Source organism: Danaus plexippus, unplaced genomic scaffold, assembly GCF_018135715.1.
Source record: "Danaus plexippus unplaced genomic scaffold, MEX_DaPlex mxdp_43, whole genome shotgun sequence".
NCBI classification, from domain to species: domain Eukaryota; kingdom Metazoa; phylum Arthropoda; class Insecta; order Lepidoptera; family Nymphalidae; genus Danaus; species Danaus plexippus.
The window spans coordinates 199,044-212,683 of NW_026869863.1; the positions used below are offsets into that span (position 1 = coordinate 199,044).

General features: G+C 35.9%; 1 protein-coding gene across 1 annotated transcript; it reads left to right on the forward strand.

Annotated features, from left to right (window-relative positions):
- The first annotated feature begins 7,909 nt into the window (after positions 1–7,909).
- LOC133320653 (uncharacterized) lies at positions 7,910–12,516 on the forward strand. The gene is made up of 2 exons (XM_061529279.1): positions 7,910–7,995; positions 12,033–12,516. Exons 1-2 carry the CDS (start codon positions 7,910–7,912, stop codon positions 12,514–12,516), a joined length of 570 nt encoding a protein of 189 aa, XP_061385263.1.
- Positions 12,517–13,640: the final 1,124 nt, after the last annotated feature.

The window sequence follows — 13,640 nt, forward strand, 5'->3', positions numbered from 1 at the left end:
TAACATCTTACCAGGAGAACATAAAACCAAGCCGATGATGCTTCACGGGAAGATAAAAGTGAAACTTTTCATTCATATGTATTTATTACACATTAAACTTATGTTTGTGGGTCGGTCATTATTATGTTTCTGTGAGCTTGGGCTGACTGGCTTTATCGATTTTTCATCCTATTGCTTTTAAAATGTAGTGATTCACAGCGATACGCTAGTCACAATCAGCTGACTCTCACTGCTATGGAATGTCTGCCTCCATCTGCCGCTAGAAGATTGAGGTCATAATTAAAAGAAAAAAAAAACAAATATTTACAATTATCTCTACTTGTACTATGTATCAGTCTAACATCGTATTTGTCATAAAACTTAATAAATACTCCATTGCATAGTAATTCCGTAAAAAAAATAAATTCAAACAAGAAAATTCAAATTTTCGAGAAAAAGAAACAAAAAATTCAAAGAAAGTTTTCTGAACCATTGCCTCTCAATTTATGTTCTCCTGGTTGACAGTGTTATGAACAACGTGACTGTTACGTTCTGTTACCTAACTCGAAACATCTTACCAGGAGAACATAAAACTGTGTAGTTAGTTCTATAGTGTGCTTTTGCTACGAAATACTCGTGTCTTATGATTTCCTGGTTTCCCATCCGCTGAGATAAACGTGACTGACTGTGGCTTGTTTGTTTGTTTGTTTGTTTGTTTGTTTGCTTGCTTGTTTCGTTTGCACAACAAACTACGTGAAGTTTGTTACGTACGCGCTACATATTATAAAATAAATGAACATTGCCGGGGCAACATCGTTGTATGGATAAGATATCATATAACAAGTAACGCCGCTGACTCCGCGGAACGAACACCAAGCCGTGTGAACCAGAAGATTCCTGATACCAAACAAGCTATGGAATGGGATTGCTATCCTAACATCGGGGCAATCATGTAGTCTTAGGTATAGGTTATAAGTTTTAATATATAATTTTTATTATAATATACATATAAGTAAGTTTCGTAGTTTTCCTGGAACCTCCGGTTGCCACCTTATATAATTAGTTACTTCTTTATTTGGTGACTGGGGAGTTGGTTTAAAACGTTAAAAAACCGTTTTGAAATTTTGTGAGTAACTTTATTTTATAAATTTAAACTACTTACTTTTTTTAAAATAATACTGTGGAATATTTGATTATTTCATAATAGAAGGCAAATTTCGTCTCAACTTCCATATTAAATAAATAATAAATAAAGAGAAAATATTATCTCCTTGAAAATCATCTGCTCACAGGCATTGCATTTAAATGAGGGCTTGCGAAAAAAAAATTGTCTCAAGTATCATGAAGAAAAGGAATTCCCGTATTCCCGTATAATTAACTCAAAAAAAGGGTGAATAAGACCGAATGACAAACTCCAAAATTCTGTTTACCACGAGACTTCACATTGGCTCCTTTCTATAAATAAAATGATCGTTTTAAATCTTTAAAGACTTACTAAATAATTCTTTAAAAATTTTAAGGATATTTTCACTATAATATTGTTTAACAAAGTTTTCTAAGTAGATCTTAATCCAACAAATGACAACTAAAAGGATGTGCAGTCTTGTCAATTTGCAGCTATTATAAGTTTCGAATTACTTGTGGTATTAGAAATCGGTGGCGGGAATAGGGGTTGTTTTATTTCAACAAAATTATATTCATTTATACGTTGAAGCAATCGCATGAAAAGCTTCTTAAAAGCGATATCACATGGCATAAAGGGCAATTGTACCAAGCGTGGTGGTTTCAGTGTGGTCATAATTTTATATTTCTTCACAACTGGAAAAATACATATGTGAATATACTTATATATATGTTCTCTTTGTTTTCGTAGTATTCTCGTACCACTCTCGTAGCATTGTGCCTTAAGATTATGAATACCTAGAACTTCATTTTATGAAATAAAGTTTGTTTCTTCGTAGTTTTTTTTTTCTTATGAAACGAATAAAACAAAGAAAAAATATATATTTTTAAAATTTTAAAAACTATAAATATACTTTTATATATAACAAAACATGTATATGAATGATAAATAATAAAAATAAATCAAAAGGGTTATACGTAGAAAAAGTGAATTGTTTGAAATATACATACACAGATTACTTTCAACTAAAGCAGAAAGAAGCTTGTTTCAATAGTTATTCTGTCTGGTGACTCTGAGTTCCCACTGAATTTACTATCGGAACATAAACAGAACAAGGATATTCTATTATTTCTTTTATTTCGGTTTAAGGAGTTTGACAATGTGTAAATTTTAATGATATGAAGTGTACATTGAAGTTGTACGAGTACATATTCTTATGAATTCTTAGATTTCGAAGCGTCTTCGTATCAATTGATACCATAGTACTTTACCTTTATAAAACTACATGGTGCTCCTTACTAAAGGTAGTCTGTTAAAGTAATCGTAAAACACGTCACGTTTCTACATCGCGGTATCAGTTAACACAGAATGTCTGGAGGTGTTTTAGTTCATATTGCACATAAATGTAATAAATAAATAATAATAAATATTATAATACTAAATATAAATATTATAATATATTGTAATACTAAATATTGTACTAAATTCCTAAATATTAAACAGTCTCAAAATACTAGCTATAGGTTGTATTCGCAAATTTTTGTAGATCTCCGAAATGGATCTGATAAACACGTCTTATTATGAACTAAACGTGAATATTGGCTTCGAGATTGCCATGACAGCGTCGTGACGCCACGAGAGCGACTTAATGCTTTTCCTAGTATAGACTCTATAGTTACTTTATTGAGTAATTGGCCCCATGCTGTAAAGAAAAAAAAAAAATTCAAATAATTTAATCTAGTAAAATTTTGATATGGTTTTGAAAGCGTTTTTGGTTTTTGGTTTCTGAAAGTCATTTCAAACAAGCTAATGATGTCAGTAGCAGAAAATTTTGTAATAAAATAATTTCAAAATAAAATCAACTATTTAATCATTTATATTTTGCATTGTATTTCGAGTCTTCAATCCAAATTCTTTCACTCAATTAATATTCACGGCTTAAAAACTACTCTTTCCAAATATAACTCAAAACTTGTCCGACGTTGATAAATTTGTTAATTTGTAATTTTTTAATCATACATAAAGTATGAAAATATTTAACACCTAAATAAGATTCGGTTTTTTATCTTTATAAAACCACCTGTCTTTCTTTATCCCTATTTACTTTTTGCTGGATGATGCACGTTCCTTTTAAAACAAGTTAAAATTTAAAAACAAATTGTGAACCGTAGTTTCAAGTCACGTTTATTGCGTATTATGAAGTACCAGATGTTCATAAAGCTACAGAATACTATTACACAATTTGCTACGGGGATGCTACGAAAACCCAGAGAATTGGTTCTACGATAAACATACAAATATGCATTTCAAAGGGTTAATAGTGCAGACGTTGTGACAAACATGCATGCACGAACTAAGGCGAAACTATATTTTAGTGTCGGCTATCATGAAGAAAGGAATTCCCGTTTTTAAAATTAAATCAAACTAAGATATCTAAAATCAGAGAGCATAAAGGGCAATTGTATCAGGCTTACTGAAAACTAATGTAAAAAACAGTTTTTTTTCTTCTGAGATTTTCTTAGACATACATTTTGTAACAATGTATTTTGTCAATCTTAAAAGTCTGCCTTACATACATATCTTGAAAACTAAGAGCAGTGGGTGGTCGTATCAGTATTGTATACAAATCAGAATACTTAAGTTTGTTCTCCTAGTATGCAACGCTATCAAAAACGTGAGCCCCTACTATGTATTTATACGTAACTGTAGTAAGGTCAATAAAGTTTTACTTTTCACAGCAATCTTGAAAAATATTGTACTACTCCTTCAGACTTATGAAGTCATGGTTCCCGTACTATGAAACAAACGTGACCAATCTTCGAAATTCTGGTTGGTTCCTTTGCAACCATGATCAATTGATAGACGAGATGAAAATGAAATCATTCATATACATGTTTTCTAATCAGAAAATAAATAATAAAATATTTAATTAATTAATATAATATTAATTGATTTAGATTATAATTAATCAATGTTTTTCAAATACACGTATGTCGGAGTAGGGTCCAGGCCGTGGTTTTTAAAAAGTGTGACGCCAGCATAACTGACGTCATCAATGACTTTATTCTTGATTGTAGACCAACATTGTTGTGACTACACTTACACAAGTGGCTACGCAGGTGGTTATGCGGCTGACACCTGATAATTTCAACTACCCTCAATTATTAGTTTTTCAAATAATAAGAATTACACCGACATATGTTTTTTTTCAGTTAATTTTAGTCAAAATTGATTCGAAGTGGAGGGACGAAACTAAGTGCCATTATCATTTATAGAAAAAGAAATGCCAGCTTCGAAAGTTAAATTTTTTGTACTGGTCTCGTAGCTCCAACGGAACTCATAACATCCTACCAGGGAAACATAAATCTATGAAGGTGATGTATCACTATGAATTGAGAGTGAAATTTATGCTATATGAACATATTGGGACAGACGTGTGTTTTAAATATTTCATATATTGAATATATATTGATATTTATTGATATTTATTTGTTTGTCTGTGTTCGTGTGTCATAGCCCAATTTACATTTATTAGAGCTTATTTATTTATTAATTTTTTCCTGTTATTCTTATGAAGATATTTTTGTTCCTATCATATATAAGTTTCTTTTGCGTGTTCCTGAAATCTCGTTTTATGGAAGTGAATTGAATTCATAAAATAATTTGTATTATTTTCAAGTTCGTAGAGCAGTGGACGATCATCGTTCAGTATTGCATACAAAACATGATTCCTCAATTAATGTTCATCTGTAATACAAGGTTATAAAGTCAGGGTATATAAAAAATTTTATTATTATTATAAAACTATTAACTATTATTATTAATTATCACTAAGGTGATCTTTCTCCCCATTAATCTCAAGCTCTAGTTGGTTTGTATAATTTTAAGTTCCATATATTTTTTTATTAAAATTATTAATAAATGCTAGATTTATTAATAATTTTATTCAATGCTTTCAATTTGCGTGTAACTTAATTATAACTGTAATTAACTGTATGATGATAACTTTAATAAACTCAGTTTAACGTATGAGAAGAAATGTGGGAAAAATTCCTCTAGCTAAGCTGTATTGGTTGCATAACACCAACTCATAACATCCTACTAGGAGAACATACAACCGCGTAGGTGATGTTTCACAAGGGGGTGGAAGTGAAACTATCTATCTATATTTAATATAGTCTACTTGTTTGTGTGATGGTTGTCTTTTATGTATGTGTAAGTTTGGTATGACTGGCTTGCTAGCTGGCTCTTTGATAATTACGAATATTGACATCGCACTATTATTTATTCTTACTTCAAAGTTAAATTCATAACGAGGGCAAAGTGGACAGAAAATTCAAAATAGTTTAGTTTTTCCCTGAGTTATTCACTAAACACAAATTGTATTCAAAATTTTGAAGCTTCTATATAAACTAGAAGCGCCTTACAGTTTGGATGATGGGTCAGTCAGTGAATGAAAAAATTTAACAAAACTAAGAACTTTGTCTAGTTGTAATGCTTGAGCTACTTTTTTCTTGCTTACCAGAAATATAGGCGTCAGGTTTAATGCGAAATGTACTTATAGGTCGAAAATGTCCCGAAATAATTTGAGAAAAGTGTAATACGGCCATGCCGCTTTTTTATTTTTGCTCGACTTGGCGGTTCACTATCGTACAAACAGGTAAATTTTACAATTCATTTTTCAGACAATATCGAATTTTATCTATAGTAACAAAATAGTTTTAAATCCAATCACCACTTCATTAAGTCAATATATATTTTTAGTTATAATTATTTAAAATAATTTAAATTGTGATATTCTTGATGATTCTAAGCTTAACGATATTTATATTCTAATATTTATTGGAAACTCTTATGATGGTTAAACTAGCGCCATCTGTATATTTGTTATAATAGTGTAAATTAATGTTAATAATGTTTCTGTACAGTAATTTAAATGTCCAAATACTTGACAATTGGTTTTATAATTTATAATGAGAGCTTCTGCATGTTTTACGTAATGTTCAGTGTTTTATAAAAAAGCTTGGATCTACGATAATTATCTAACTTCACGTTTAAATTGGCCTTTCCTCGTTTATGATTTTAATAAAACCCTTTTGTCAAAGTTAGATGCAGGCGTCATAAAGATGTTGAAGTTGTGGCTCGGGCTCGCGCTAACGGCTGATTCATCGGCTTTATTTAGGGATCGCAATAGTTTTGGGATGAGTCTAAAAAGGCCATCGGAGCTCTATAAACACCTGAGAGTTTCCAAGAGGTACATCTTGGGGAAATCCCAGGATGACGTCGTTACATCGCTCCCAAAAGACAAAGATGCCTCAGAGCTAGAGTCAAGGCTTCAATTCCACAAGCAGTTTATGATAGGAGCGCAAAGTAACAGAGTAGGGTTAGGATCAAGTAGGAAGGTCCAAGATACGGATATATTGAAGTCTTTTATTCGACAAGACGAGAATGATAAATATAAGATCCATGCAATAAGTTTAGAAATGCAGAACGAGTGGTTAGACATAGGAGATTTTTGCATCCCATTAGCACTAAAATGGCGCACCTTAATCCATGATTGGTCGCCAGCATTGCTAAAATTCTATCTCAATGCATTCCAGATGACTCTCCCAGATCAGAGTAATTTAGTAAGATGGGGTAAAGGTACCGAAAAGACTTGCTATATCTGTGGGAAGGCAGTTGGAACTGCTAGGCACTTGTTAGTGGGATGTAAGGTACTCCTCGATAGCGGTCAATACTCGCGTCGTCACGATAGGGTTCTGGAAATCATACGTGAAGCGGTTAGTGTTTCGGTAGCCAGAGCGCAAAAAGGAATAACCACAAACGAGCGATCAGTAGGTTTTGTGAGAGAGGGCATTAGGACTATAAAAACAAATGTCAAGCCTTACCCCATCCTTAAAGCGGCTACGGATTGGACTATAATGATGGATACGTGTGAAAAACAATACAAAATCCCCGAGGATATTTGTGCGTCGGCCTCCAGACCGGACATATTCATGTATTCGCGAATCTTAAAGCGCGTTGTGATGATAGAGCTTACGGTTCCTTGGGAAACCAACATCCCCAAAGACCATACCATCAAGGTCAACAAATATTACGAGCTCACAAACGAACTCACTCGAAATAGGTTCGTCGTGGATTTATATGCGGTAGAAGTGGGAGCGAGAGGTATAACGGCTAAATCTCTCTACAACCTACTAAAAGACTTGGGCCTGTCCAGAACTCACATCAATTCTTTCTTGGAACGTACTTCGAAGGCAGCCCTAGTAGGTTCTTGTCAAATATGGTTAGGTAGGGAGAGGAGCTTGGACAGTGGAGGTGAGCGTTTAACGCGCGTTAGTTAGGGGCCCCTTAAACCTACACCTGGGTCGCAAGTCCCAGGCGCTGTTAAAGCTCCACTCCCTGCAACGCAATGGACCCGGCACCCGCACGGTGAATCCATTGAATGCTAAGAGGTTTCGTCTCTTCGTCTTATGGAAACTCTTATGAGGGAAACTAGCGCCCTCTGTATGATATTGTAACTTACCCTCACCTAAAAATGTTACCTTTGAATATTATAAATAGGATGTAAGTGCTAGACTGGGGGATTTCTGGTACGAGTTGTGGAGCAATAGACATCTAAGTGGAAGTACTGCCTTATTTATTTTTAACAAGTCAGAAGTATACGGATCGTTCGCGAAATATCCTGTCAACTGGAAATAATGAAGATGAACCGCTGCCACATGTCACAAAGAAGCCTGAAGAAAAAAGAAACAAGAAAACCTCTCCGATCTACAGATACTTGAACGTTTAGACCACCTGGAGAAAATGATTGAAGTTACTAGCCAGTGTGAGATGGCAACGCAATTACAACCTGGACCCTATACAAATAACAAGGAGATGCTGAAGCTCAAGTAAGAAGCTTAAATATGATGATAAAAAAAGAGCTTTAATATACAACATGACAAGCAACTTGGAAGGAAACTCTCTGCTACGGTTTGAACACCAATAAAACATCGATGTGACCTGGAGCGAGTGGAAAAGACTTTTCCCTCTCAAGCGCGGATTCGCTGCGAAACTACACGACATGGTTGCAACTAACAAACGTCAGGATGCACAGGTGATACTTTTATTTTTCAAAAAGCCAGCTCTTGGAGAGTCATGTGAGTTAAGTGATCATATAATCTGCCACGTAATTTGAAAGCTGGAACCCGAGGCACAGGTTCTAAAGCCACCGGTTCTTAAGATACTTAATTATTTAACGGATACTATAGTTGAACCCTCACAATTAACAAATAATTTAACTTTTGATAAAGTTCAGGGCCTAAATGTTTTTCATGTGGACTCACATCGTCCCAATGTATATCATCCCAATGTAGGGAAAACGTCCGATGTAATAATTATAATAAAATTGTTCATAAAACGGAATATTGCAGATTTAAAAAGTCCGATCACTGTGGTAAAGTAGGTTATGAAGAGAAAGACTGTTATTTTAAAAATCTATCGGCTCCAAATAGTTCTTATGTCAAACCTAACAATAAATTCGATGAAAAGAAATCTAAATTGTTAGCCCGATTGATGTGGATCACCAAAATTTCGTAAAATTATTATTGCTAACGGTTTTAAATTGACTGCATATATTGACTTTAATAATACTATAACAGTATCAGCGGCTCTAAAAAATCAATTTAAAATATAATATATGTCAAACAAGCATAAAAGGTTATGGGCGTCAAATTATAACACCAGAAGGTGAAACTCTATAGTAGCTTTTGAATTTTGAATTTGAACATAGATGGCGTCGGGGCTAGCAAATCGGTTTTGATAGTCTTGTGATAACCTACAAGACACCGACATGATAATAGGGCGGGCCTTTAGTGAATTACCGGGAATATGTGTTATGATAGCGACGGATACTTTAACATTTTCCTACAATAATAGCACTGTTAATATGGAACTACCATTTTTAAATCATAATGACGTCCATCTATCAAAAATAGAATTAAGGGTACCTCATGACCTGAAAATTGTTAATGGATTAATCAAAATTTTAGTTTATACGGACCAATTTGTCGACAATATGTCGATGGTGTTCTGTGAAACTTGAACGGTCTGAATATAGGTGCCTTGGTAAAGAAATTGATATTCCAGAACAAATAACTGAAATAAATGGTAACCGGGGGTATATCGACGTAAACGACTTAGTATATTAACCGATAACATTATTTGCTACACTTTGCATTACTCGAGGTTCTGAATATAAATCGGGTAATATTAAAATCGATACAGATGTGTCAAGATCGGACCTAGACAATCTTCAAAATCTTAAATAAATTTGATCATTGTTTTGATGATCATGTAGGGGTAGGAGATTTGATATAGAAATAAAAATTGAACTAACCACTTAAGTTCCCTTTTATCATCACCCGTATCGTATGTCAATAAAAGAGTGATGAATTTTATGCTGAATAAGTATAGATTTGAATTCGCTTCCTCATTATCAACGATATTTTATTATTTTCAAAAACTAGCCCGCAGGCTTTGGAAAATTGAGAACTTTGATTTGAAATTTGAAATTTGATTTGATTTTATTGAGCAAATATGGTGTAATAATGCGTCGGGACAAATGTTCATTCTTAAAAGCAAGTATCGATTACTTAGGTCACATCATATCGTGTGGAGAGATCCAACCATAGCCAAATAAATTAAAAGCACTAAATGAATTTAGAGAACCAAATAATATTCACGATTTAAGAAGATTTAATGGGTGTAAGCTGGTTACTTCCGTAAATTCATTAAATCTTTCGAGAATAGAATTCGTCCGCTATGTATTTTACTACGAAATACCAATTGTGGAAATGGGGGGAAGAAGAACAAAATTCGTTTATTGGTATAAACGAGCTTTAAAATCTGAACCAGTACTGGCTATATATAATTCCGAACTTGAAACACAGTTAAACATATATGCATCAAGTCATGGAGTTGGTGGTATTTTATTTTAAAAACAGTTGAAAGGTGAATTAAAACCTATAGCATATTTCAGTAAACAAAATATTTAATAAAAATACAACATATTTAATACAAATAATTAAATACAAATGTCATTATTCTGTATAGTGAATCTAATGATGATGATATTTGACTAAGAAAGAAAATGTTTCAGCTATCTAATGTAATTGATATTTTTCTTTTCATCAAAGGTTAAATCCAAAGTAAATCACTTACAATATGGAGAGTAAGTGATATATATTTACGCTTTATAAAGTGAAAATTCAATGTGTAATCATAATAATGATGTTAAAACATAATTGAATATGTTGAGTCGCATACCATGCAAGAGTAAAAATTATGAAATACTAATACTTGGCAAAAATTTGTTAATACCAAGCTGGTGTGTCCCATGGAAATAAGAGTTCTAACTGGTTTGTCCAGTATTAAAAGCATCCAGGGGTGTCCGGTGCTAAGAAAAAGAGAATCCATGTAGGTGTGTCCCATGGAAATAAAATTAATTAATCCATATTGGCCCTATCGTGCTTTCCGCTACTGGAGTCATTCCTAAACACTCACACCAAAGTCAAAAATTCTGGATTTACCACCACTCGCATACATCACCATGCAAAAAGCTGCTATTTTGAATACCTGTCGAATAGTACGTGAATTTTTGGAATCTGTTAATGAGTTGACTGACATTTTCACTTCCCAGAAACACTTGGTCACTGACCCGTGTGACTGGAATATTTGCCCCATTATTAGGGAGATTAATATTTTAAAATAAAAATAGTTTAAATAAATAAAATTGAAGAGTATCATGGTGTATCCAGTGCTAAATAAAATGAATAGCCATGATGGTGGGTCCCATGGTATTGAGATCAAATTGTTTTGTCCAGTGAATAAAGTTCTAAAAAAAAGGGCTTTATGGTGTGTCCATTATGATAAGTCCAGTGCCAAGTTAAACAAGAAAAATAGCCATGTTGATGTGTCCCATGGAAATATAATCACTCTTGTTTTGGTTTTATAAGCATCCTGGTGTGTCCGATGCTAAGAAAAAAAAAGAGTCCATGTAGGTGTCCCATGGAAATATTATCGAATTGGTTTGTTCATTGATCTAGTTTCAAAAGCATCTTGTTGTGTCCGGTGCATAAAACAGAAATAGATAAATTAAGGTTTATTGAGAACTTTGTACTGCTGTATTGTTATAATTCTATTACGAGGACGTAATATGCTGTCAATATGGCCGATCGTTTAATTAATTTTTTGGGGAATCTTATACATGCAGTAAAATATTTTAATACATGCAGTAAAATATTTTTGGAAAATAAGTTGTTATTTACAGTTATAAAATTTCTTCAATAAAAACAACCTCAATTTTTGATTCTAGGACTTTTACAAACCTGGAAATTGATATTTTAAATTGTAAGATAGTTCACAATACCATTACGAGGTCGTAAATTTGTGAATCAGGAAAGGCCGAGTGTTAGTTATAATTATTTAAAATAATTTAAATTGTGATATACTTGATGATTCTAAGCTTAACGATATTTATATTCTAATATTTATTGGAAACTCTTGTGATGGTTAAACTAGCGCCATCTGTATATTTGTTATAACAGTGTAAATTAATGTTAATAATGTTTCTGTACAGTAATTTAAATGTCCAAATACTTGACAATTGGTTTTATAATTTATAATGAGAGCTTCTGCATGTTTTACGTAATGTTCAGTATTTTATAATTTTATGGAAACACTTATGAGGGAAACTAACGCCCTCTGTATGACATTGTAACTTACCCTCACCTAAAAATGTTACCTTTGAATATTATAAATAGGATGTAAGTACTAGACTGGGGGATTTCTGATACGAGTTGTGGAGCAACAAACATCTAAGTGGAAGTACTGCCTTATTTATTTCTAACAATATGTACAAAATTTCTATTTAATTATTGTCGGCTAGGTATGCGTGTTCATATTGTACGGGACTACGAACAGTTGTGGTTAGCTGTCCCGTCACAGCGGCCAAGAGAATAAAAGAGGTTAAAAGGCTCCTGGTGGGCTGGGTTTCGGCGCAGGTGAGGCTGCTGGAGCCCCGACCTCTAAGGTGCTTCCGATGCCACATTGGGGACCATGTGAGCGCTAAATGCACCTCGGAGGTGGACCGCAGCGATCTCTGCTTCCGCTGTGGTCAACCCGGTCATAGGGCTAGTTCGTGCACTGCCCCGCTGCACTGTGATGCATGTGCAGCCGCCGGCAAGCCGGCTGACCATCGGGTAGGGGGCAAGTCCTGCTCCCCTCCCGTCAAATCCAGGGGCAGGGGTAAGTTCTCTGCCTCCAACGTTGACTCTGCTGTTGTTCCCGCCGCCGTTGCCGCAGTCGCCACCACTCCCGATACTGCTGCTATCGCCGCTGCCACCACGGAGGAGGCCGTGATGGACTGTTAATAATGGCTCCATTACGCATACTTCAGGCGAATATTAACCACTGCGCTGCTGCTCAGGATCTTCTGCTCCAGAGCATGGCGGAGTGGTCGATAAATGTCGCTGTAGTCTCAGAGCCGTACTTCGTTCCACCCAACGATCACTGGGTGGTGGACCTGGATGACTCGGTGACTATCATCTCGTCGGCTACCAATGGCACCCCGACCCTAGAGAGGCCTCAGAGAAGCAGGGGCTGCGTTGCTGCTCGGTTTGGAGATATCGCTGTGGTGGGCGTTTACTTCTCTCCGAACCGATCTCTCTCCGAGTTTCACAACTCCCTTAGGGATTTGGTTAACGTCGTTAACGAGTTCCGTTCTCTCACTGTGCTCGTCCTAGGGGACTTCAATGCCAAGAACTTGGCTTGGGGTTCTCGGCTCACCGACGTACGGGGTAGGATGGTGGAAGACTGGGCTTTAGAGACAGGCCTCGTTATTCTAAACCAGGGTTCTGTGCCTACGTGCGTGCGGATGCAGGGTGAGTCGGTGGTGGACATCTCGTTTGCCAGCCCAACTCTGTCATCGCGCGTCGTTGACTGGCGCGTCATGGAGGACGTGGAGACGTATTCCGACCACCGGTATATCCGGTTCGACGTCTTTGCCGAGTCCGAAGACCCGCCGGTCAGGCAGGCGCCCTGTGGAACGCGATGGGCCCTGAGGCAGCTAGACCGAGAGTTGTTTCTCGAAGCCGCAATTGTGCAGGCCTGGGTAATTCCACCAGAAAGGCCTGCCGAAGTCAATGAGGAGGCAAGATGGCTCCAGGACGCCATGTCCAGGATGTGTGACGTAGCGATGCCTCGGGTCCGGCCAGGTCAGCGCAAGGGGCAAGTGTATTGGTGGTCTCGGAAACTGGCTGCTCTACGCGGTGAGTGCATCGCAACGCGACGCCGATACACCAGGCACCGCAAGCTCCGCATTCAGGTTCTGGACGCTGAAACTAGACAGGCGGAATTGTACGAGGAGAACAGGGCTGCGAAAGCTACTCTCAGGGTGGAAATCCGGCGGGCCAAAGACCAGGCCCGCCAGGAGATGCTGGAGAGTCTGAACAGAGACCCGTGGGGACAGCCTTATCGAATGGTGCGGAATAAACTT

Coding starts and splice junctions, on each gene's coding strand:
- LOC133320653 (XM_061529279.1), top strand. CDS start 7,910: ATGATTGAAGTTACTAGCCAGTGTGAGATGGCAACGCAATTACAACCT. Junction 7,996..12,032: donor AAGGAGATGCTGAAGCTCAA/GTAAGAAGCTTA, acceptor ATTGTCGGCTAG/GTATGCGTGTTCATATTGTA.